Raw genomic sequence first — 21895 nt, 5'->3', positions numbered from 1 at the left:
TACCACAGTTATGCAAACCTGTCACAGCACTTAGCATATTATTAAAATGATCTGCTTATTAATTTGCCTGTCATTGAATGCTTCATGGGACCATATCCATGTTATCATTATATACTCAACACCCATCACCATGCCTAGAATGTAGGTATCCCTAAAATGGGGGACTAGAACTAAATTTGGTGATTAAAACCCCTTTTATTTTCCTTTTCCTGCACTGCCTCTACTTTTTTCTCTTAGACTCCACAGTCTCAGTTCTCAGTGCTTTTTCTCCCTCAGTAGCAGGATCACAAACCAGGCTGTGCTCGCGCTCTCTCTCTCTCTCTCCCTCTCTCTCTCTCGTTATTGACTGCTTCAGCAGCTCAAATATTCCCTTCTTACGGAGAACTCACTGAACAAGACATTGATGACCAGAAAGCATCTATGCCATTTTCTAAAGATGAGCAAATGCTGGAGACATGATTGAACTGGATACCAGCCTTCCAAGTGACTGCATTGCAAAACTAAAGTCCCACAGCTATGTAAGCTCTGAAGGCTTTATCTGATGTCTCTGAGAAGAGGCTTGGGTATGAGAGATGAACAAATTAGGTTCAAATCGCCTTCAAGGCATGACTTCAAAAATATTACTTTACATAACCTGCTTCTCCAATTCTAAAATAATAATTTATCTTACTTGGTTTGGTGGGGAGGGAGGGATTAAATGAGATGATAAAGATAAAATGCCCAGCACCATGGCTGTATACATGAATATAGCAAATCTTCAAGCAATATTAACAACAGTTGGATGAATTCCAGAAAAACCATATGTAGGATAAGTTGTTCTGAACATCTTGCCTGCATCAGCCAGAGAGCTTAATAGAGCTGCCTCTGCAACATGAGGTTTGAGCAGCCCTTTACTTCTTCCCTTCCCAAATGATTGTCTCCTCTTGGCACTGAGACTAACCAGGTTAAACCAGGGTAGAGGGCACTTTGAGGGACTGTTCAGGGATAGTGTAGGGCTGGCATAGAGCCTCACTATTCTAAGGGTGGTCCCTGCACTAACAGCACTGGTATCAATAACACTCAGGCTCCGCTCTAACCTGTTGAATCAGAATCTGCATTTAAACAAAATCCTCAGGTTATTTGTATGCACATTAATGCTTAAGAAGCTCTAGGCTCAGCAGGAGTAGAAGGTTGTACACAGGTGTGTCAGAGCTATCTAGAAGAGGGGAAAACTGCATAGGTGGGGAGGGGCTGTGGCAGGGAGATATGATCAGAGTAGAGAAGATGTCCCCAGAGGTATGGGCTGCAGAGATGTAGGGAGGCTCCTTGGGAGGGTGTTGGTTATTTCTTTTAGGGCCCCTTCCTGTGGATGCCTTAAGCATAAGGTTGAATCTCCTTTAGTTGGTCAATGTCACTGTGCCAGCCAGAAAGTGATGAGTGGATAGAGAAAGGCTCTCTACTGCCTTGAGCAAACCCTCCAGCAGGAACCCCAGGAAATCTAGCTTAGCAGTTGAGTATCATTTCTCTTGAGAGTTGCATGACAAGAAATTGGCTAGCTTTAAAATTTGCCTTGAGCTTGTACTAAGCTAAAATCTCTCTTCTCCTTCCTCTACCCCCAACTGCTATGCACTTGGACTTCAGAGATTCAGAAGGGGAGCCCATAGCCTTTTTGTAATTAACCTTCCTTATCTTTCTCTGACTTCCTTCACCCCAGGCCAGGCTCTAACCCTACAGCCATGGTCTCCCTGCTATGTAGAGTAGGACTGGTGAGAGTGACTGCAGACCCTAGGCTTGGTTGGAGGCAATAAAAAAAATTTTCTCTCTCTCTCTCTCTCTCTCTCCTTCCTCCCTCTTTCTTTAAAGATCTATTTTAGTTATTTGACAAACAGAGTGACAGAGGGAGGGAGAGAGAGATCTTCCATGCTCTGGTTTACTCCCCAGTGGTTGTAATGAGGGCGAAGCCAGGATCCTAAAACTCTATCTGGGTCTTATACATAGGTACAGGGGCCCAAGACGTTAAGCCATTTTCTGCTGCTTTCAGGCACATTAGCAGAGAGCTGGATCAGAAGTGGAGTAGCTGGGACTCAACTGATGTTCCATTATGGAATGCTGGCATCACAAGCAGTGGCTTAACCCACCATATCACAACACTGCCATCCCCTCTATCTATCTCTATCTCTATCTCTATCTCTATCTCTATCTCTATCTCTATCTCTATCTCTATCTCTATCTCTCTCACATTCTTAAGACTCAATCCCTATTTGTTCAATAAAAACTTCGCAGCCACCCACTTGGAGCCAATTGACCCTTTTCTGTGTGAAAGGAAAAGGTTTTGATCCCCAGAAATGAGGTGGGCTGAGCACTGGAGGGGTTACAGCAGCAGCAACTGAAAGTATTAAGACTTGAGTCCCAGCCCTAGGACCAAACTTCAGTCATTGCTGTAAATCCTCTGCCAAAGTACTGAGTGACCCAACAGCTGGGCTTCTGGTGTAACCAGCCTCTTGCCCAGGCCTGACCCTCTGGTCAGGGAGGCTAGCAAGCCTCCACCACCAGCACTCTCTTCTCTGTGCTCCCACAACCCTTTACACATTTCCACCTCTCAGCTTCCCCTTTCCGCCTTAAATAGGCTGATTTGTGTACTTGTCATCTCCCCTCTTTAATAGCTGAGCAAGAACCATGACTTGGTGTTTTCCTTCTCCAATATAATTGTGCCCTGCTCCTTACTGGTGTTCTGTGAATATCAAGAATTTTAACAAGTGGCAAGCTCACCAATGTTTAATTATTGAAAGGACAAAAAGAAAAAAAAAATGGGAGACTGGCCTGGTCAGAGAGCCGACCTTTAGAGTTTCGAGTTGTCTTTGTGAGCTCCTGGGCATAATGAGAGTTAGAGAGTTAGAACAGGCTGGAAAAGAGAGGGAGAGCAGGGCAGGAAAAGTTCCACAGAGGAGAGAAGCTATTTGATGTCCTCCAGATCCAAAGTCCATTGCAGGCGACTAATTCCTTACCTTTCCAAAGCCATAGGGAAGGGATCCCATAGACTCTGTCAGACTATTACTTTGCTTTCCTGGAAGAATCAAAGAGCCCCAAAAATTCTTGAACCAGTGCAGGCCAGGTTCAGTCCCTTGAGTCATTGAAGCTTATCAAAAATCCTTAAGTGGGATTTAGGGCCAGGATCGAGATGAGGATCTGCATGTCGTTATGGCCCAGATAAATATCAGTGTCTGTTGGCATTTCTTCTGCTTTGGCTTTCTGCCATGTGCAGGGCTGTGAGGGACCAATCTCAAGGACATTCCAGTGGAGTGCCCCATATTGATTCCTGGGCAGTATTTCTTAGTGTCCACACTTTCATCCTTACCTTGAGGAACTAGAATCTACATCCTGGAAGAACATGGAAATGTCCTCTGAACCATGCTCCCTAACTCTCAGCACCAAATATCTAGTTCCTGTCTTCCTGTCCTCAAAGGGGCATCCCTAGTAAAAGGCCCCCAGAAACCCAACCAGAAATCCCCAGTCCTTCCAGATAGCCTTGATCTTAGAATCATTTCCTCTTTCTCACAAAAGGCCTCATTTCCAAAGTCTGCATTAGCTAAACCTGAATGGAAAAAAAAAAAAAAAAAGAAATTTCCCCTCCTTTACCTACCCTCATCCCAACTTCTGCTTAGGCCTACTGGTCAATTTTTTTTTTCATTTTTTAACTGTGATAAAATTTATATAACATAAAATTTACCATTTTAATCATTGCTGATCTTTTTTTTTTTTTTTTTTTTGGACAGGCAGAGTGGACGGTGAGAGAGACAAACAGAGAGAAAGGTCTTCCTTTGCTGTTGGTTCACCCTCCAATGGCCGCTGTGGCCAGCGCACCGCGCTGATCCAAAGCCAGGAGCCAGGTGCTTCTCCTGGTCTCCCATGGGGTGCAGGGCCCAAGCACTTGGGCCATCCTCCACCGCACTCCCGGGCCATGTGTGCTGATCTATTTTTAAAGAACTTTGTAGGTTTATCCATTTCTCCATTAAATGAGATAGTCTTTCCCTAAAGAGACTGAAATGGAGGGAAAGGGATAGTGATCTGAAGCTCAAAGATCTTGTAGGTCACAAGTTTGTGCAGGCCAAGACCTGTGCCTCTAGCTAGTTTAAGGGTAAGACAGGAGCCTACTCAACATCTGGCTCAGGGAATGAGGGTTAGGGGTTAGGCCAAGCCAAGTTTCTCAGGAGGAACCCTCATTTTCTGACTTTGGCTCCTACCTCCTGGCTCACGAAGCTTGTCCTCTCATCCTTTATGTACAAGCTGCTACAGTGAGTGTTAAGACATTTATCCATTCTCCCAAATAAGGCTTTTGGTTTCAGAGCTCCCAGTAACTAGAAATAGGAATGAAGAGCAGAGCATCCACTTGGGACAAGCATGCTCCTCAACCTTGAAGAAGCAGGATTCTAAATCTTTAACTCACTGGCTCTCCATTTAAGAAACAAACCCAGCTCTTTGCCATTTCACTACTAGCTTCATACCTGTCATCATCCTTTCCTCTCCCTGTTTATGAGTAGCTATTTCTGAATACCAAATAATAGGTAAGGGAGTAAGAGCTGCCACCCCAGCCGGGATAACTCCAGAGCCAGTTTGGTTCATTCTCCCAGCTCGAGAGCAAGACAGACATTCTGGGAGGTTTGCCTCTTGGCTTGCACATATAGTCACAGTTCCTACAGCTGACATGCTGGCATAGGTGAGAACAGGCTGAAGTATGGTGGCCAGCTGCCAGGCAGTCCTGATGCTCCACTCAGAGCACTTCCCAAGCTTCAGATTCCCTCCTTTTGTTCTGGATTGGTGGCCTTGAGTCAAGAGTATTTTGTCTGGCAGGTGATTCTCAGAGGAAATCCTGCTCTTTGAAAGAAGATTCCCCAGAGGGAATCAGGTAAAAGAGGACTGGAGCAAGCTGTCTTGGAAGATGATGGATAGATGTGATGACCTGAAATTCCCTGGCACACAGTGCAAAATAAAATATTAAAACCTAGCTTATGACTGGAGGCACTGTAAATTGGAACAATCCTTTGGGAAAGCAGTTGGCAATACATGTCAAGAATGTTAAAAGCACTTATGATTTTTGACTAAGGCATTCCAGTTTATTTAGGAAGTGATCCTAAATGTGAATTTATACAGATTTCAGTGTATCATTCATTATTCATAAAAGTGAAAAATTATAAACCTGAATGTCAAAAATAAGTGGTTAGACAGTTACTGTACATTATCTTTATGGAAATTATATAACCATTAACTTGATAGTTACAAAAAACAATTAGGGGCCGGCGCCTCGGCTCACTAGGCTAATCCTCCGCCTTGCAGCGCCGGCACACCGGGTTCTAGTCCTGGTCGGTGTGCCGGATTCTGTCCCGGTTGCCCCTCTTCCAGGCCAGCTCTCTGCTGTGGCCAGGGAGTGCAGTGGAGGATGGCCCAAGTGCTTGGGCCCTGCACCCCATGGGAGACCAGGAGAAGCACCTGGCTCCTGCCATCAGATCAGCGTGGTGCGCCAGCCGCAGTGGCCATTGGAGGGTGAACCAACGGCAAAGGAAGACCTTTCTCTCTGTCTCTCTCTCTCACTGTCCACTCTGCCTGTCAAAAAATAAAAAAAATTAAAAAAAAAAAACAATTAGGAATATAAAGAACTAATAATGTTCTGATGGTAATTTTTATAAATACAAGATAACAGCGTGGGTTCTTTATTTTTTAAAGAAAAAGCTATGTTCTATTTATTTTTCATACTGTTTTAGTTACAGTAACAAAACCCAACTAAAATTAATATAAGCTAAAAAGAATGGACTGTAGAGTCACTGGAGTTTCTCATAATGTCTAAGAGCAGCATGTAGTTAAAGTAAGGAAGTCTCTAGAATGAGAACCTGAAACCAAGAGAGCACTCTCATCTTTTTTTAAAAAAATTTACTTACATATTTATTTTTATTTGTTTAAAAGCAGAACAACAGGAGCCGGTATTGTAGTAAAGTGGCTAAAGCCACCACCTGTGGTGCTGGCATCACATATGGGCACCAATTCATGCGCGGCTCTCTGCTTCCCATCCAGATCCTTGCTAATAGCCTAGGAAAAGCAACAGAAGATGGCCCAAATAGTTGGGCCTCTGCCACCCACGTGGGAGACATGTATGAAGCTCTTGTCTCCTGGCTTCAGCCTGGCTCATCCCTGGCTATTGCTGCCATCTGGGGAATGAACCAGCAGATGGAAGATCTCTGTATATCTCCCATGCTTTCTGTCACTCTTCCTTTCAAATTAATAAATAAATCTTTAAAAAAAGAAGAAGAAGAAGAAGAGGTAGTGGGGTTTGCACTGTGGCATGGTGGGTAAAGCCGCCGCCTGCAGTGCCAGCATCCCATATGCGCGCCAGTTCGCGTCCTGGCTGTTCCACCTCCAATCCAGCTCTTTGCTATGGCCTGGGAAAGCAGTAGAAGATGACCCAAGGCCCCTGAACCCACATGGGAGATCTGGAAGAAGCTTCTGGCTCCTGGTTTTGGATCAGCACAGGTCTGGCCATTGCGGCCAGTTGCGGAGTGAAGCGGTGAATGGAAGACCTCCCTCTCCCTCTCCCTCTCCCTCTCCCTCTCCCTCTCCCTCTCCCTCTCCCTCTCCCTCTCCCTCTCCCTCTCCCTCTCCCTCTCCCTCTCCCTCCCCCTTCCCTTCCCCTCCCCCTCTCCCTCTCCTTCTCTCTGTGTGTAACTGTGGCTTCCAAATAAATAAATAAATAAATCTTTTTTTAAAAAAAGGTAGAGAGACAGTATGCTTCTATCCATTGGTTCACATATATGCCCACATCAGCCAAAACTAAGTTATGCTGAAGCCAGAAGCCAATAACTCCATCCAACTCTCTTATGTGGGTGGCAGGGATCCAACTACTTGGATCCCTGCTGCCCCCCAGGGTGTGCATTAGCAAGAGGTGGAAGTGGGTCTCAAATCTAGGCACTCTGAAATGAGATTTGAGCATCCCAAGCAGTGACTTAACCCACTTCACCACAACACTTGTACCCTGAACTCTCCTTCTCTTGTGTTTGCTTCTTTCTGAACAACAGCTTTATTCTACTTTCCTGGTCCAGTGGCTTTCTCTGTTACCCATACTTTTGAACTTTACATCTCCTTTTAGTCCCATTTTCCAACTCTGGGGGAGATTCTGATTGTCTCTACCTGGTCAAAGCATATATTCAGAGAGGTGAGACCACACAGAACCAGCATGGTTCCCATGAGGATGGAAGCACCAGCTCCCTGAAAAGGGGAATCTCAGAGTGTTACTGCTACAATATGTCCAAATGACTCAGATACACTGGAATATTTATTTATTTATTTATTTATTTGAAAGAGTTACACAAAGAGAGAGGAGACGGAGAGAGAGAGGTCTTCCATCCACTGGTTCACTCCCCAGTTGGCCTCAACAGCTGGAGCTGTGCCAATCCGAAGCCAGGAGCCTCTTCTGGGTCTCCCACGCAGGTACAGGTGCTTTTCCAGCCCATAGCAGAGAGCTGGATTGGAAGTGGAGCAGCCAGGACACAAACCGGCACCCATATGGGATGCTGGCACTGCAGTTGGCAGCCCCACCCACTACACCACAGCGCCAGCTCCAATACACTAGAATATTAACAGAGCTTATGTCAAGATGATGAAACTAAAGATTATTTTTAGCAGATATTGCTTTATAGTAGAAAAATCTATTAAACTTGCCATGGCTACCATTGTTACTAGGCTTGGGGTCAGCAACACTCTCTTTCATTTAGGTTTCCCCAGTGACAGATACCATAAAGATACTAAGGCTTGGCAGTGCTTATTTTTGTTCATAAATTCTGCCCTAAGAGCTATTTAAGAAGACAGAAAACCCCCAGCTCCTCATAGGACTGGCATGAATTCCAAGCTCTAGCATGAGAATCTCACTTCTTTTTAGTGAACTTCACTTTTCAAAATGCTTTGCAGAAATGTGGTTCTGCATCCTACTGCCAGCAAGTAGTCCTGAGCTGGAAGACAGAGGGCATTTAATTTATTTTATTTGAATAGAGCCTTCTAGTAAAGAAAAAGAAAACTGGGGAGTTTTAGCTTAAAAGAGGACTCCCTGAGCTAGCCAGGACCCTCTGTTCTCTCTACTAATTTCATTTCAAATTTTCTCTCTAGCTTTTCTGTTTTTCTTCTCCTCCTTGCAACTGTCACTAACATTTGGAGAGATTGTCTCCCGTATGTTTCTGTTTCTCCTCTAGATTTTCCCCAAGTACCTTACTGCTATGATAAATCTTTGTCCTTCCCTTTAAGTGGAACCCTTAAGCAAATTATGTCCCAAAAGTCCTGACCAGTTACCTGGTACTATAGGCAGCTCCTGGAGAAGGAGAGATAGGGAGCAAAGGAAATGTCCAATGAATATTTTTGAGGTGTGACTTCAGGTCAAACCACAGAGTAAGAGCTGTCATTGGTCAAATGGTACTCATGTTGAGGTGTGGAGTTAGAGACAGATGGGAATCCCAGCTTAGAGGCTAAGTGAACAGTCATCTGAAGTAGAGAGGGGTCTAAGCAATGCATAGACATGGAAAGCCAAGACACTGTGGCAAAAAAAAAAATGTCCCACATGAAGGATCTCTGTAAGAGAGACCCCATTGGAAAGAAGTGGCCATCAAAGGAGTATGTACTTTTATCTGAAGGGAGGAGAGAGCTTCCACTTTGCTTATGGCCTTGTCTAAATACTAACAGAGATTGTGGGTTCAAAAGGCTCCCATAGTCTTGGCAGCTCATGTCAAGAGCCTCAGGTGATCAGTGATGTCATACATAAGAATGTTAATTGTTAAATTAACAACAGGAGTCACTGTGCACTTACTTCCCATGCAGGACTTCTGTCCTCAATGAGTCCTATTATGAGAATCAACTGTAAAACTTGTTCTCAACCAGCTTTGTGTGTGTGTGTGTGCAAATTGTTGAAATCTTTATTTAGTATAGAGTTGGTCTTCTGTGTATAAAGTTAATTGAGAATGTATCTTAATGGGGAATGGGACTAGGAATCAGAGAGGGAGGAGGAGTTGGGTGGGAGTGGAGGTGGAAGGGTAGGTATGGTGGGAAGAATCACTAGATTTCTAAAGTTATACATATGAAACTTGAACTCATTAAATAAAAGATTTCTTTGGGAAAAATTGTTTCTCTTTTTTTTTTTTTTTTTTTTTGACAGGCAGAGTGGACAGTGAGAGAGAGAGACAGAGAGAAACGTCTTCCTTTTTGCCGTTGGTTCACCCTCCAATGGCCGCCGCGGCCGGCGCACCGCGCTGATCCGATGGCAGGAGCCAGGAGCCAGGTGCTTTTCCTGGTCTCCCATGGGGTGCAGGGCCCAAGCACTTGGGCCATCCTCCACTGCACTCCCTGGCCACAGCAGAGAGCTGGCCTGGAAGAGGGGCAACCGGGACAGAATCCGGCGCCCCGACTGGGACTAGAACCTGGTGTGCCGGCGCCGCTAGGTGGAGGATTAGCCTAGTGAGCCACGGTGCCGGCCCGGGAAAAATTGTTTCAAAAAATGAAAATGAAAACAAAACAAAAAAGCAATGCCTAGATTGCTACTGAATATTCTTTGATAAGAGGTAAGGTTTTTTTCCCAGTCATGAGCACTCAATGAAGTTAGGTTGTATTTATTTGATCTCCCTTTAAACTGTGATATTTAAATATACTTATTTCCATCCATTGCCAACAGATATTTTGAGGAAGTGAATTAGAAAACCACAGCCCCAGGTAGTTTCTGAGTTGATCTCTGGACAAATTCTGACAAGAAACACAGCTGAGGGCCAGCACTGTAGTGTAGAAGGTTAAGCCTCCACCACAATGCCAGCATCCCATATGCTTACTGGTTTGAGTCTGGCTGCTCCACTTCTGATCCAGCCCCCTAATGATGTGCCTGTCAAAGCTTCAGAAGATGGCCCAAGTACTTGGGCCCCTGAACCCATGTGGGAGAAACAGAAGAAACTGGTTGCACCCATTTGGGAAGTGACCCAGTGGATGGAAGATTCGTTTTCTCTCTCTCTCTCTCTCTCCCCCCTTCTTTTTCTGCATATCTGCCTTTCAAATAAATAAATATTTAAAAAAAAAAGAAACAGAGCTGGTCTTTGATACCCTATGTTGCTGTGCTCACTTGTCAGAAAGTGGGCTAAACTCTCAGCTGTTTCCTTATGAGGACTCTCCTTCCTGGCCCTCCTTCCTTACTGTCTGTCCTACTTCATAATTTCATCCAAATTCAGATGTGACTATTCTAGAAGTAGCAAAGGCACTCATAACTGTTTCTCCATCTCCTCTTAAAACTTGAAGAAAATTCATGTGTGTGTAAAGAAAGGTTAATGTTTCTATGAGCAATTTGCCTCTTCCTGCGTCACTTTAAATCAATTTCTATTTCCATATTCCTGAGAATTAGTACCTGGATATGGACAGAGATTACTTTCCCTTGTGAGAAAGCTAAAATTGAGTCATGTCTGTACCCTGAATCAACCAAGCTCAGCGTACAAGACAAAAACAGAATTGTTCAGCACCACGGAGAGCACCTCTCATCTTCATTACTAGATCATGAGCAGGTGAAAGATGAGGATTGTAGCACACAGCCCAGCCTGATATCCTTCCACTGTGACCAGCCACTGAGTATCCCTCTTATCCAATAAATTCACCCCTTTTTTAAAAAAAGATTTATTTACTTAAAAGGCAGAGTTACAGAGGCAGAGACATAGAAAGAGAGAGGGGTCTTCTACCCACTGGTTCACTTCCCAAATGGCCACAACGGCTGGAGCTGGGCCAATCTGAAACCAGGAGCCAGGAGCTTCTTCTGGGTCTCCCACATGGGTGACAGGGGCCCAAGCACTTGGGCCATCTTCCACTGCTTTCACAAATCATAGCAGAGAACTGGATTGAAAATGGAGCAACCAGGACTCAAACCAGTGCCCACATAGGATGCCAGCACTGCAGAGGGCAGCTTTACCTGCTATGCCACAGCACCAGCCCCAAATTCCCCTAACTAACTTTCTTTTTTTTTTTTTTTTTTTTGACAGGCAGAGTGGACAGTGAGAGAGAGAGAGAGAGGGAGAGAGGCAGTTCTTCCTTTTGCTGTTGGTTCACCCTCCAATGGCCGCCGCGGCCGGCGCATCACACTGATCCAAAGCCAGGAGCCAGGTGCTTTTCCTGGTCTCCCATGGGGTGCAGGGCCCAAGCACTTGGGCCATCCTCCACTGCACTCCCAGGCCATAGCAGAGAGCTGGCCTGCAAGAGGGGCAACCGGGACAGAATCCGGTGCCCCGACCAGGACTAGAACCCGGTGTGCCAGCGCCGCAAGGTGGAGGATTAGTCTATTGAGCCATGGTGCCAGCCTTCCCCTAACTTTCTACCTACCTTTCTATTTCTATATTATCTGCATTCCTCCTGTCCTCACCTCCTTTGCATTTCACTAAGAACTCCCTCTTCTGGTCCAAGATTCTGGTTTTGTCTGCTCTTGACTCCTCAAAGACTACACTCCATCAACATTTTCTTTTCTACTCAGCTCCCTTCCATTTAGTCTAGGACAGTGGTCATGTGTTCCTCAGCTTTCAATAAATCCTATGACTCTAAAGTTCCCTCTGGCTGTTATCCATTCTCTTTCTTCCTTTTTCAGTATAACTCCTTGGAAAAAATAGCCTATGTATACCATCTCTACCTTCTTGTCTTCTGTTCTCCCTAAATCCCTTGTAATCTAGTCTCTGTTCCTACCTTTCAACTGAAACTGTTCACTGAGGCTACCTATGACTTCCTTATGTCTAGTTTGTGCCTTTATTTTATGGACTGATCTGCTTACTTAATTAACACTGTTGATTTCTTACACTTTGAAACTCTGTTTGAATGGTTTCTTAATTCTATTCCTACATCTCATTTCTGCTGCTACTCAATCTTTTCTTCCACCATTCCCTAAGACTGGATGTTCCCCAAGGCTTTATCACTGGTTCTTGTTTTTCTTCACCCTCATTCTCTTTGAGAGGGCTTGTTTTCGTCTGTGGTTTCCATTACTGTAAGCCCACACCTCTTTCCTGATCACCCAAGACTCAAATCCTACTGACTAGTGATATCATTTGGATATCCAAAAGACACCTAAAACTCAACATTCCCAAAATGAACTTATTTAGTTTTCCCTGGCAATGTAGCTGTGACTTTTCTTGCATTTTTTTAGTAATTAGCACTCCTTCCCCAATTACTCCAGACAGAAAACTCAGGAAATCTGGACTCTTCCTTTTATATTTTATCTCTCAAGTCTGCCAAATATACCCTCTTTAACATCCTCCTTTCTGTCCTTTTTTCTTCTACTTCTGCTTGGTTTAGGTCCTTGCTATATTTTGCTAGCATTGTTTCAGTAATTCCTAATTATCTTTACCTCCAGCCCTATTCACCTCCCACACACCTTCCACATGGCTATCAAAGTGTCCTCCATCTCAAATCTGATCATGCTGCTTCCCTGTTTAAGGCTTAATTGGTTCCCCCATCACTTTCTGAGTAAAGAACAAAATCAAGGCCCACCTTCCACCATGATCTCAGCCCCCATGAAACTACCAACTTCATTTCCTGATATTTTTAAGTATACCTTTTAGTCTTCAATGATCACAAAATTCCAGTTGTTCCTTGAATATAGTATGCTAGTTTTATGCTTTTGAACCTTTTCACATGTTCCCTGATTAGCCTTACTTCTTCCTCTTAAAGTAGCTGATGTTTGAGATCTTTTCAAGTGTATTTTCTGACTACCTGCCCTTCGTACCATCTGTTCTACTTTTATATGGTTCATGTTACCTTTATCAATAATTATTGGGGGCTCCTTCAAGATAGGCTGTTTTCTATTTATCTTTATAACCCCAGGCCTAGCATTGTAAATTAAAGGAGAGAAATCTAGCATGGTAGAGTAAGGAAAGAAAGGAGTCTGTGGAGGGTGCATCTCTTCTACAACATCTCTGCATATGAGGCAGCCCCCAACTTAGGTGGTGCCAGGGCTGCAGCTGTGGGCCAGTCACACCCAGAGCCCACTATCCAAAATTGTTGGGCCTCACTGAATCAATGCTAATAGCTGTGTCACTAATACAGGTAGGGTGATAGGTAGGTACTAAAGTAAGTACTATTCTAAATGCTTTATGAATGTTAATTCATTTTATCCTCACCAGAACCTTTGACTTAGGTATTAATAATAATCCCTTATTACACATGAGGAAATAAGCACAGATCAACACAGCTAGTAAATGGAGGAACTGAAATTTGAACCTCGACACTCTGGCTCCAGAGTCTGTGCTTTTAACTATTACAATCTTCCTTTTGGTCTGTGTGGCACGGAGGATTAGATTACATAGGTTGTCTTGCCTGTAGCATTGGAAGTGAGGTCAACCCATCCAAGCTATGTGGCTGTTGCCCAGTGGAAGAGGGGTATAATTTAAATGTTTTGTCTAGTGGGTGAGAATCAGACAACCTCATGGATCTAAAAGACATGCATTAGAAACTACAAAGCCCCTGTAGGTCTTTAATTTTTTTGTCTTACTTATTTATTTCAAAGCCAGATTTACAGAGGCGGGGGTGGGGAAGGTCTTCCATCTTCTGGTATAATCACCAAATCACTGCAACAGCCAGAGCTGGGCCGATCTGAAGCCAGGAGCCTGGGGCCTCCCCCAGGTTTCATATGTTGGGTGCAGGGGCCCAAGGACCTGGGCCATCTTCTACTGCTTTCTCAATCCGTAAGAGAGGGCTGGATCACAAGCGGAGCAGCCAGGACTCGACCGTTGCCCATACAGGATGCCAGCCCTGCAGGCTGCAGGTTTACTCACCATGCCACAGTGCCGGCCCCTCTAAGTCTTCTTACAAAGTCCTACCAGAGTAGAACTGCAAAATTCTGCTGGCCATTCAGTGAAGCTGTCCCTTATGTCTACTGCTCCAGTCCCTTCCATCCCAAGACTCCTGGATATGAGCCTACTCTCTGGTTTTCCCTCTTGTTTCCCTTTTTGCCCACCCATTTCCATCTTACTCATCTGCAGGTCTCTTAGGTTAGTAGATACCTTTGTATCTACTGTACTACCCTAGCTTCAACATGTCAGGCTAGCCAGCCTGCAACAACCCATGAGCTAATACAGCTCTGAGATAGGGAGGAAAAGGTAAAAGGTAAAGGTTCATATGCAGATTGATGCTTGGGTCTGCAGGAACAGAGCAGCCTCCCAGACAGCCCGTCTCTAGCTCCAAGTCCTAGTTATAGTTGTTTTTTTTTGTTTGTTTTGTTTTTTTTTTTTTTGACAGGCAGAGTGGACAGTGAGAGAGAGAGACAGAGAGAAAGGTCTTCCTTTTGCTGTTGGTTCACTCTCCAATGGCCGCCGCGGCTGGCACGCTGGGTCCGGCACACCGCGCTGATCCGATGGCAGGAGCCAGGTACTTATCCTGGTCTCCCATGGGGTGCAGGGCCCAAGGACTTGGGCCATCCTCCACTGCACTCCCTGGCCACAGCAGAGAGCTGACCTGGAAGAGGGGCAACCGGGACAGAATCCAACGCCCCGACCGGGACTAGAACCCTGTGTGCCGGCGCCACAAGGCGGAGGATTAGCCTGTTGAGCCTCGGCGCCGGCCACTCATTTTTACTTTTAAAAAGATTTATTTACTTATTGAAAAGGCAAAATGGCAGAGAGAAGAGAGAGAGAGATTCCCCTATCTGCTGGCTTACCACCCCAGTGGCTGCAATGGTCAGGGTTAAGTCAAATGAAAGCCAGGAGCTGGTAACCACATCTGAGGCTTCATGTGTGCAGTAGGATCAAGCACTTGGTCCATCTTGCATTGTGGAAGTTTAACCTGCTGTGCCACAATACCGGTCTGGTTTTCTCATTTTTAAAAAGAATGGATTGGGGTCAGCATTGGGGTATAGTAGGTTAAGCCAGCATCCCATATCAGAGCGCCAGCTCAAGTCCCAGCTATTCCACTTCTCATCCAGTTCCCTGCTAATGTGCCTGGGAAAGCAGTGGAAGGTGGCCCAAGTGCTTGGGCCCCTGCCTCCCATGTCTATCACTCTGTCTTTCAAATAAACAGTAAAATATTTTTACAAAAAGAATGAGTTTATAAATTGATATTTGTTGAAGCTAATTATAGTTACCCAAAAACCTCAATATATTGTCTTCTCTATTTTCCATAATAAAACATTTTTAAAGACCAAATTGGGGCCGGCGCCGCGGCTTACTAGGCTAATCCTCCACCTTGCGGCGCCAGCACACCAGGTTCTAGTCCCAGTCGGGGCGCCGGATTCTGTCCCGGTTGCCCCTCTTCCAGGCCAGCTCTCTGCTGTGGCCAGGGAGTGCAGTGGAGGCTGGCCCAAGTGCTTGGGCCCTGCACCCCATGGGAGACCAGGATAAGTACCTGGCTCCTGCCATCGGATCAGCGCGGTGTGCTGGCCACAGCGCGCCAGCCGCGGCGGCCATTGGAGGGTGAACCAACAGCAAAAGGAAGACCTTTCTCTCTGTCTCTCTCTCTCACTGTCCACTCTGCCTGTCAAAATAATAAATAAATAAAAAAGACCAAATTGGATTAACTAAATGGATTTGAATGTGGTTTTTTTGTTTTTTGTTTTTTTTTTTTTTTTTTTTTTTTTTTTTTTTTTTTGACAGGCAGAGTGGACAGTGAGAGAGAGAGACAGAGAGAAAGGTCTTCCTTTTGCCGTTGGTTCACCCTCCAATGGCCGCCGCGGCCGGCGCGCTGCGGCCGGCGCACCGCGCTGATCCGATGGCAGGAGCCAGGAGCCAGGTGCTTTTCCTGGTCTCCCATGGGGTGCAGGGCCCAAGCACCTGGGCCATCCTCCACTGCACTCCCTGGCCACAGCAGAGGGCTGGCCTGGAAGAGGGGCAACCGGGACAGAATCCGGCGCCCCGACCGGGACTAGAACCCGGTGTGCCGGCGCCGCTAGGCGGAGGATTAGCCTAGTGAGCTGCGGCGCCGGCCTTTAATGTGTTTTAATAAAAGCAATAGAACCCTCTCTCCAACCAAAACCTTATGGAAAGGCTACAAGTCTTGTGGAAGTGAAATAAAGGTAGATCTCTTCTGACTGAAGGGAAGCCAATCCCCCATCTTATTGCTATCTCTTACACTCAGGCTTGCCCAGGGCACAGGGTTCAGAGAACACAGATTAATGAAAATCACTGGCTCAGAATAGCTCTAAGGGGTCTTCTCTAACTTTCATTCTCCTCTAGCTAGAATGGCTTTGCACTGACCATTAGCCTACATATTCAGAAACAGTGAGCTCAGGCTGTTAATCACCTCCACAGTCTTTGGAGACTTTGAATGGTTGCAGAGACATGGGCTGCTGTTGGAGATGCATTTCAATGTCTGTCTCTGCTGAGCGTTTATTAATAATCTTGTTAATCTCCACTCTAGTTCCCAAATCTAGCTAATGCCTGAGTGATGTCCTCGAGGGACATTTTAAATTCTCCCTAATTTCTCGATCCAGACATTCTTTCTGCCTGGATTCCTCTCTGGTACTTCTGTTCATGAATATTTTATATTTAATCTCCCTGACTACATCTCTATGTGATAGTCAGGGTGCATTGGCCGTTTCTCAGGGCAGACATGCAGGAAGCCCACAGTAAAGGCTTGCATTTGTAGGCACAGTGACAGAGAACTTTTGAGGGGTGAAAGTAGCAAAGTTTAATGAAGAAAATACATGTGGCAGGCGAGGTAGGCATCTCAGCCAAGGAGCTGAGAGCTTTACCACTAAGATGGCCTTCTGTCGTGCTTGGACAATGATGCAGGGCGGTGCTGTGAATTTTGGTCTTCACATGGGACCTCTCAGCCTAGGACTTTACACCGTAGACATGGCTCAAAAGATCTGGCAGTTTGACTTGGTACCAAATACCACCAGGAACTGTCCAGTGGGCCCCAAGGACCACACAGGTCCCTGTGGCCAGCACTGGTCAGCAGCTTCCCAGGCCCTGTCCTTCCTGCTCAGTCTACACACACCCAGTACCTCTAGCCTGAGAGAAGAAACTTGAAGAAGTCATTTGCATTGAGGAGTGACAAGTTAGCTCAAAATGCCTCAAGCCTCCTGTTTTCAAAAATTAGCTTCAGGGGAAGGACAGCGAGATCTAACATTCTCCTGTGATGGATGGGGTGGAGAGTGGAGGAGGAGACACGATTGGAAGTCACCAATGTAAAAATGTCCAAACTGTAAGAGACATAAGGGTCCCCCAAGGAGAGAGAGAGGAGGGCTGAGGGCAGGACCCTGCAGAGGACACAGAAGTGGAGGTCAAAGAGGCCAGAGATGCGCCAAGCGAACACTGTGTCCTGAAAGCCAGGAGAGGGAACCATTCCCAGATGGATGTGGCGTGTGTGACACGTGATGAACGATACAGAAAGACAGGACTGTGACTGAGGACGTCAGAAACGTGCCAATGTGTCGCTGGTAGCTCCCACCAGCGTGCTTAGGGATGTGCCCTTAGAAAAGCCCTCCCGCTGAGTGCTTAGGGATGAATCCTAAAGGCCTAAAAGCGGAAGCCAAAACCCTCCTGTTGGGTCTCCACCTTTCCTGCACAAAGGAGCCCCTGGAGGCCCTTTTCTCCAAGGCTACAGGGGAGAGGTGCTGTCTGTAAGGAGTCTCCCACGGGAGCTGCTGAGCCGGGGATGAGGCAGGATTGGAAAGGGCTGTGGCATGGGAAGTTGCCTAAGATGCAGATCCTGTGTTATCTGAGCTTTCTGAGCAGAGACTGCTGGCCCCTTCCCCCTCAACCTCAGCTAGGAGGTTGCTCTTAGGAACCTGCAAACCCCTGTGGCCTTGTGCACCAGATGACCTGGAAGAATACAGACAAGGCCAGAATTTCCCTACCAAACATTCTAGACCTTGCATTTCCCTTTAGTGACAAGCGTGGTTTCATCCCCACTGCCCCATTTTGAAAGGGAACAGAAGTTATCATAATGGTTAAATGAGGGCACTCCAAAAAAGTTATGGAAAATGGAATTAAAAGATATGTTTATTTGGGGATACAATAGTTAAGTCTCCACTTAGGATGGCCACATCCAATAGCAGAGTGCCTGACTAGACTGCTCTCCATCCAGCTTCCGGCTGGTGTGCACCCTGAGAGGCAGTAGTTATGGCCCAAGTACTTGGGTCCCTGCCACACACAGGGGAGACATGGATGGAGTTCCAAGCCTCCAACTTTGTCCTCACCCAGTCCTGGCCCTGGCTATTGCAGACATTTGAAGAGTGAGTCAGCAGACGACAGATTCATTCTCTCTCTCCTTTTAAATAAAAATAAAAAATTTTAAATGCATGTTTTATTTTAGTACAAATTGAAAACCATGAATAAATTTTTCATAATACACATTTTCCATGAACTTTTTGAAGACCTTCCATATATTCTTCCCTTATTCAGTCACCAGCATCACTCAAATCCCTGGGCCTAACACTGTGAGGCAAGACCTGGAATATTCTACCTATTGATCTGTCCACTCTCTGTACCCCCAGAGGCAGAACAGGCAGCAGCCTTGAATGCCATCTGCAATCTTCATCCCTTAGGCTCATCCCACTGCAGTCCCAGGTTAAAATGCAAAGATGGCAGCGCCCATGTCAACAGTGGGCCACACCACCAGCTTCTCAGTAGGATATGGATGACTGAGCCCTTTCCAACTGACGGAGGCAGGGTAAGCTAGGGCCCTAGATCTTTTAGCAGAGGACAGTGTTCCGGAGTGAATTCAAGGCTAAATAAGGACTCTGGGTAGAACAGGGCCAGCCCAATTAGAGGAAGGTGATGAGGGAGATGGCAAAGGTTGCAGACCCTGTGAAATACACAGGCTGCATGCTTTCTGACCTTCTTTGTCATCTGTAGCACCAAGCGTTTTCCACTCTGGGCAACACAGGACAGAACTGGCTGCCTGCTGATTTGTCTTCTCATCTACCATACCTAGCCAACCCCTCAGGTTTTCCCAGGAGACACTCTTTAGAACTCAGCTATGAACTGGAGTTGTCCTCAATAGAACTCTTTTTCTGTCCAACGGTGCATCCTTCAAGGCTGGCCTGGGTTGACCAGTTAGTTCTCTAGATCCCAGGGAAAGGGACTTGTCCAGCACTAGGGGAAATAGACAGAGAGACCCATCTCAGGGAGAACCTACTGTTACCTTAGTTCAGGCTTAAACTCACAGGAATGTAGAAAGACCTTTCCAACAAATATTCAAGAAGGCCCTGAGGAGTAGGACAACTAATGTGGGAGTTTAGCGAGGAAACTCACCATGGGCTTTCTGGAGGGGACTGGATCACACAAGACTTTAAAGACAGACACTCAGGTGGGTGTAAATGATACCAAGACCCTTGGCTCCTCCACCCAACTCAGCGCCTCAGCCCCATGGTGAATGGGTCTACCCCTCCCTCCAGGATGCTTGGCCTGCTGCCAGGGTCAGTGCTCCCAGAAGCCCTTAGGGCAAGTGGGAAAGCCAGCTTGAGGGCTGAGAGTAGCCCTCTGCACTCACTTCCCAACAGCTCCCTGTCTCTCTGCTTTCTCCCCACAGGACCCAGCCGCCGCCTCTATCTCAGACGGAGACTGTGACGCCCGGGAGGGTGAGTCAGTAGCCATGAATTACAAACCATCCCCGCTCCAAGTGAAGCTGGGTGAGTGTGTCTGGGGGGTGAGGGAGATGTGGGGAGTAGACAGAGAAGGTGCTCTGGGCTGGGTCTTCAATGAGATACCACAAATAAACCAACTCAGGCTAGATGATTCCAAGACTCAAGCCACCAAGACATTGGCACTGCCAGACACCTTGTCTCCTGCAAGGCGAAGAGGGCAGTGACCGTTCTCTGCAGGAACCCAGAACTCTGGGAGGCATCTCTGAAGCCAAGAAGGCTCCAGGTATGCCCGGGGCTAGCGGCAGGGGTAAGAGCATGGAACGCACGAGAGAGGACTTGGAAGTCTGGCAAACCTTGAGTCAGGCCAAGAGGAAGCTGCCGCGAAGGTGGAGTGTCAGTTGCCGTGTCTGAGGGAGAGGAAGGAATGAGATTTCTACAGCCTGGATCTCAGAGCTGAGTTGGCTCCTGTTTTTGTTTTTGTTTTTGTTTTTTGGGGGGGTGGTCTTCCCCTTAGTTTCTTAGCAAACCTAACTATTTCCCTGCCTTCCCAGATCACCTTTCCCTTGGGAGCATATCTCATACCCACTCCAAATTCCATTTACTGGCAGCCTGCTCCTTTGAAGTCAATGGCTCCCAACTACTGCCCACCCCAACCCCTTGCATCTGTTCTCCTCACTTCACCCTACCCTCCATACTGCCCCCTCCCTCCAGGGAAGAGGTTTCAGTGATCCAAGGCTGCAATATATAACAGAGTTTTACTAAAAAAATATTGGTTTTATGAAGAAAAATTACAACAGAGCATACACGAGAAAGAGATTATCATTAAATACAGGTCACCACTGTCCTTCCAAACTCCTCTGCCTTCCCAGTCACACCCATCGCTGTCCCCACATCCTGGGCCCCCCTCCCAGCCCCAAGAGCCTTTCTCAGCTATTCTGAAGCTTCTTCCTGTGAAGACGCCAGGACTCCTTTCCACAAAGTCCTGTCCTTTTATTTATTTATTTATTTTACCTTGTTCCCTTCCAGACTCCATCCAGGGAGCCCCTCAAGCTGTCTTTCTAAACAAGAGAGCAGTTCTCTCAGTGGAGTTTGTTCATCTTCCTAGGACATCAGACTCACACTAAAACCAGTTTAAGTTGTTTAGTTTAATAATACAAGTAGTTCAACAAGAATGAGTTCTCTTCTACTCTTCCCCATCACATTCTCCCCCCCACCTTGCTGAGGTAATCATTCTACACTTTTGTAGTTTTATTTTGTGCTTTAACATAAGTGATACCGTATTGCACATGTTTTCCAAAACTTGTCCTCCTCTCTTGGAGCTCCTTCCTATGTCATTATATAGACGATGACTTCATTCTTTTAAATGGTTGCATAATAGTCCGTAGTTTTTTTTTTTACCAGTTTATTGTTTGCATCTTTTTTTTACTATTTCAACAATTCTGGCATACTTTTAAAATAATTTTCCCTTTCCCATTACAATAGCACAAAGTGCATGAAAATTCATAAATTTGTCCCAGTTGCACCAAAGAAAATCACCACTAGGAACTTAAAGGCAAATTGCACCCCCTAGAGGATCTAAGTGGTAATGGCAGCTGCCACCTGTTGTAAAGAGGCTGGAAAAAAGCTGCAAGCATCAGACGAGCAAAGGAAAGAGGGCCAGAGAGTTGGAGACACGCAACTCAGAGACATGGAGCTCAGGGGAAGATTCAGAATGAGTCACAGTAACTGTTAAGGCCCTTCTCATCCTTATGCTGTGAAGCATGTGGTTATTTTATGAGACAACTTTCCCCTACTGTCCCTCTCACCTACCATTCCCTTTTCCTAGGTGCAGGCTTTACTTAAGATGAGTGGGAAGGAAGGGGTAGATGGGCCTCCTCCAGGACACAAACAGCTACTGCTAGTGAGAGTTGCCATATATGAGAAAGTGCATCACCCTGTGGCCAGCCCCATGAGCTGGTAGATTGGAGGTTGGGAGAACTCAGAGGCTAGCAGAGGAGTCAGGAGCGTCACTTAGGCTGTGCAGCCAAAAGGCTGTCTCAGCCCCCGCCCACTTCCCTGCCAGCCCTTCTACCTCTCCCACTCTTCCACCTTCAGAGGCCCTGCCTTCCTTCTACCATCCTCACTAATCCCAAATTCCTCTGCTGTGAGTTTGTAGCCAGAGGGAGTCCCCAGCCCCATACCACAGGGCTGACACATGACTGATGACACAAACATTTGCTGAATGAATAAGTAATGGAATAAATGGATCTTGCTTTTCCAACCTGACCTCTCTCCCCCTCTCCCCCTCCACTCCATACAGATCCACACTGCAGTTTTGTACACTCTATCCTCCTGCCTAGAATGTGCTCCTCTCTCTCACTTGTG

General features: G+C 46.2%; 1 protein-coding gene across 6 annotated transcripts in view; it reads left to right on the top strand.

The window, feature by feature from the left end:
* Window positions 1-21895, top strand: part of FAM219A (family with sequence similarity 219 member A) — a 60942-nt gene that overhangs the window by 34581 nt on the left and 4466 nt on the right. For 3 of the 6 annotated variants that reach the window (XM_051844643.3, XM_051844639.3, XM_051844646.3), the window contains exon 2: window positions 19477-19525. In XM_051844643.3, coding sequence (XP_051700603.1) covers window positions 19477-19525 — 49 coding nt within the window. Of the gene's footprint in view, window positions 1-19476; window positions 19577-21895 lie in introns of all 6 variants that reach the window. The other 3 variants (XM_051844630.3, XM_051844624.3, XM_051844620.3) reach the window with 1 other exon arrangement.

The sequence above is a fragment of the Oryctolagus cuniculus genome, chromosome 1, assembly GCF_051225735.1.
Source record: "Oryctolagus cuniculus isolate XC-2025 breed Fujian yellow rabbit chromosome 1, ASM5122573v1, whole genome shotgun sequence".
In the NCBI taxonomy this organism is placed as follows: Eukaryota; Metazoa; Chordata; class Mammalia; order Lagomorpha; family Leporidae; genus Oryctolagus; species Oryctolagus cuniculus.
This window is presented reverse-complemented; position numbering and strand designations above follow the sequence as displayed.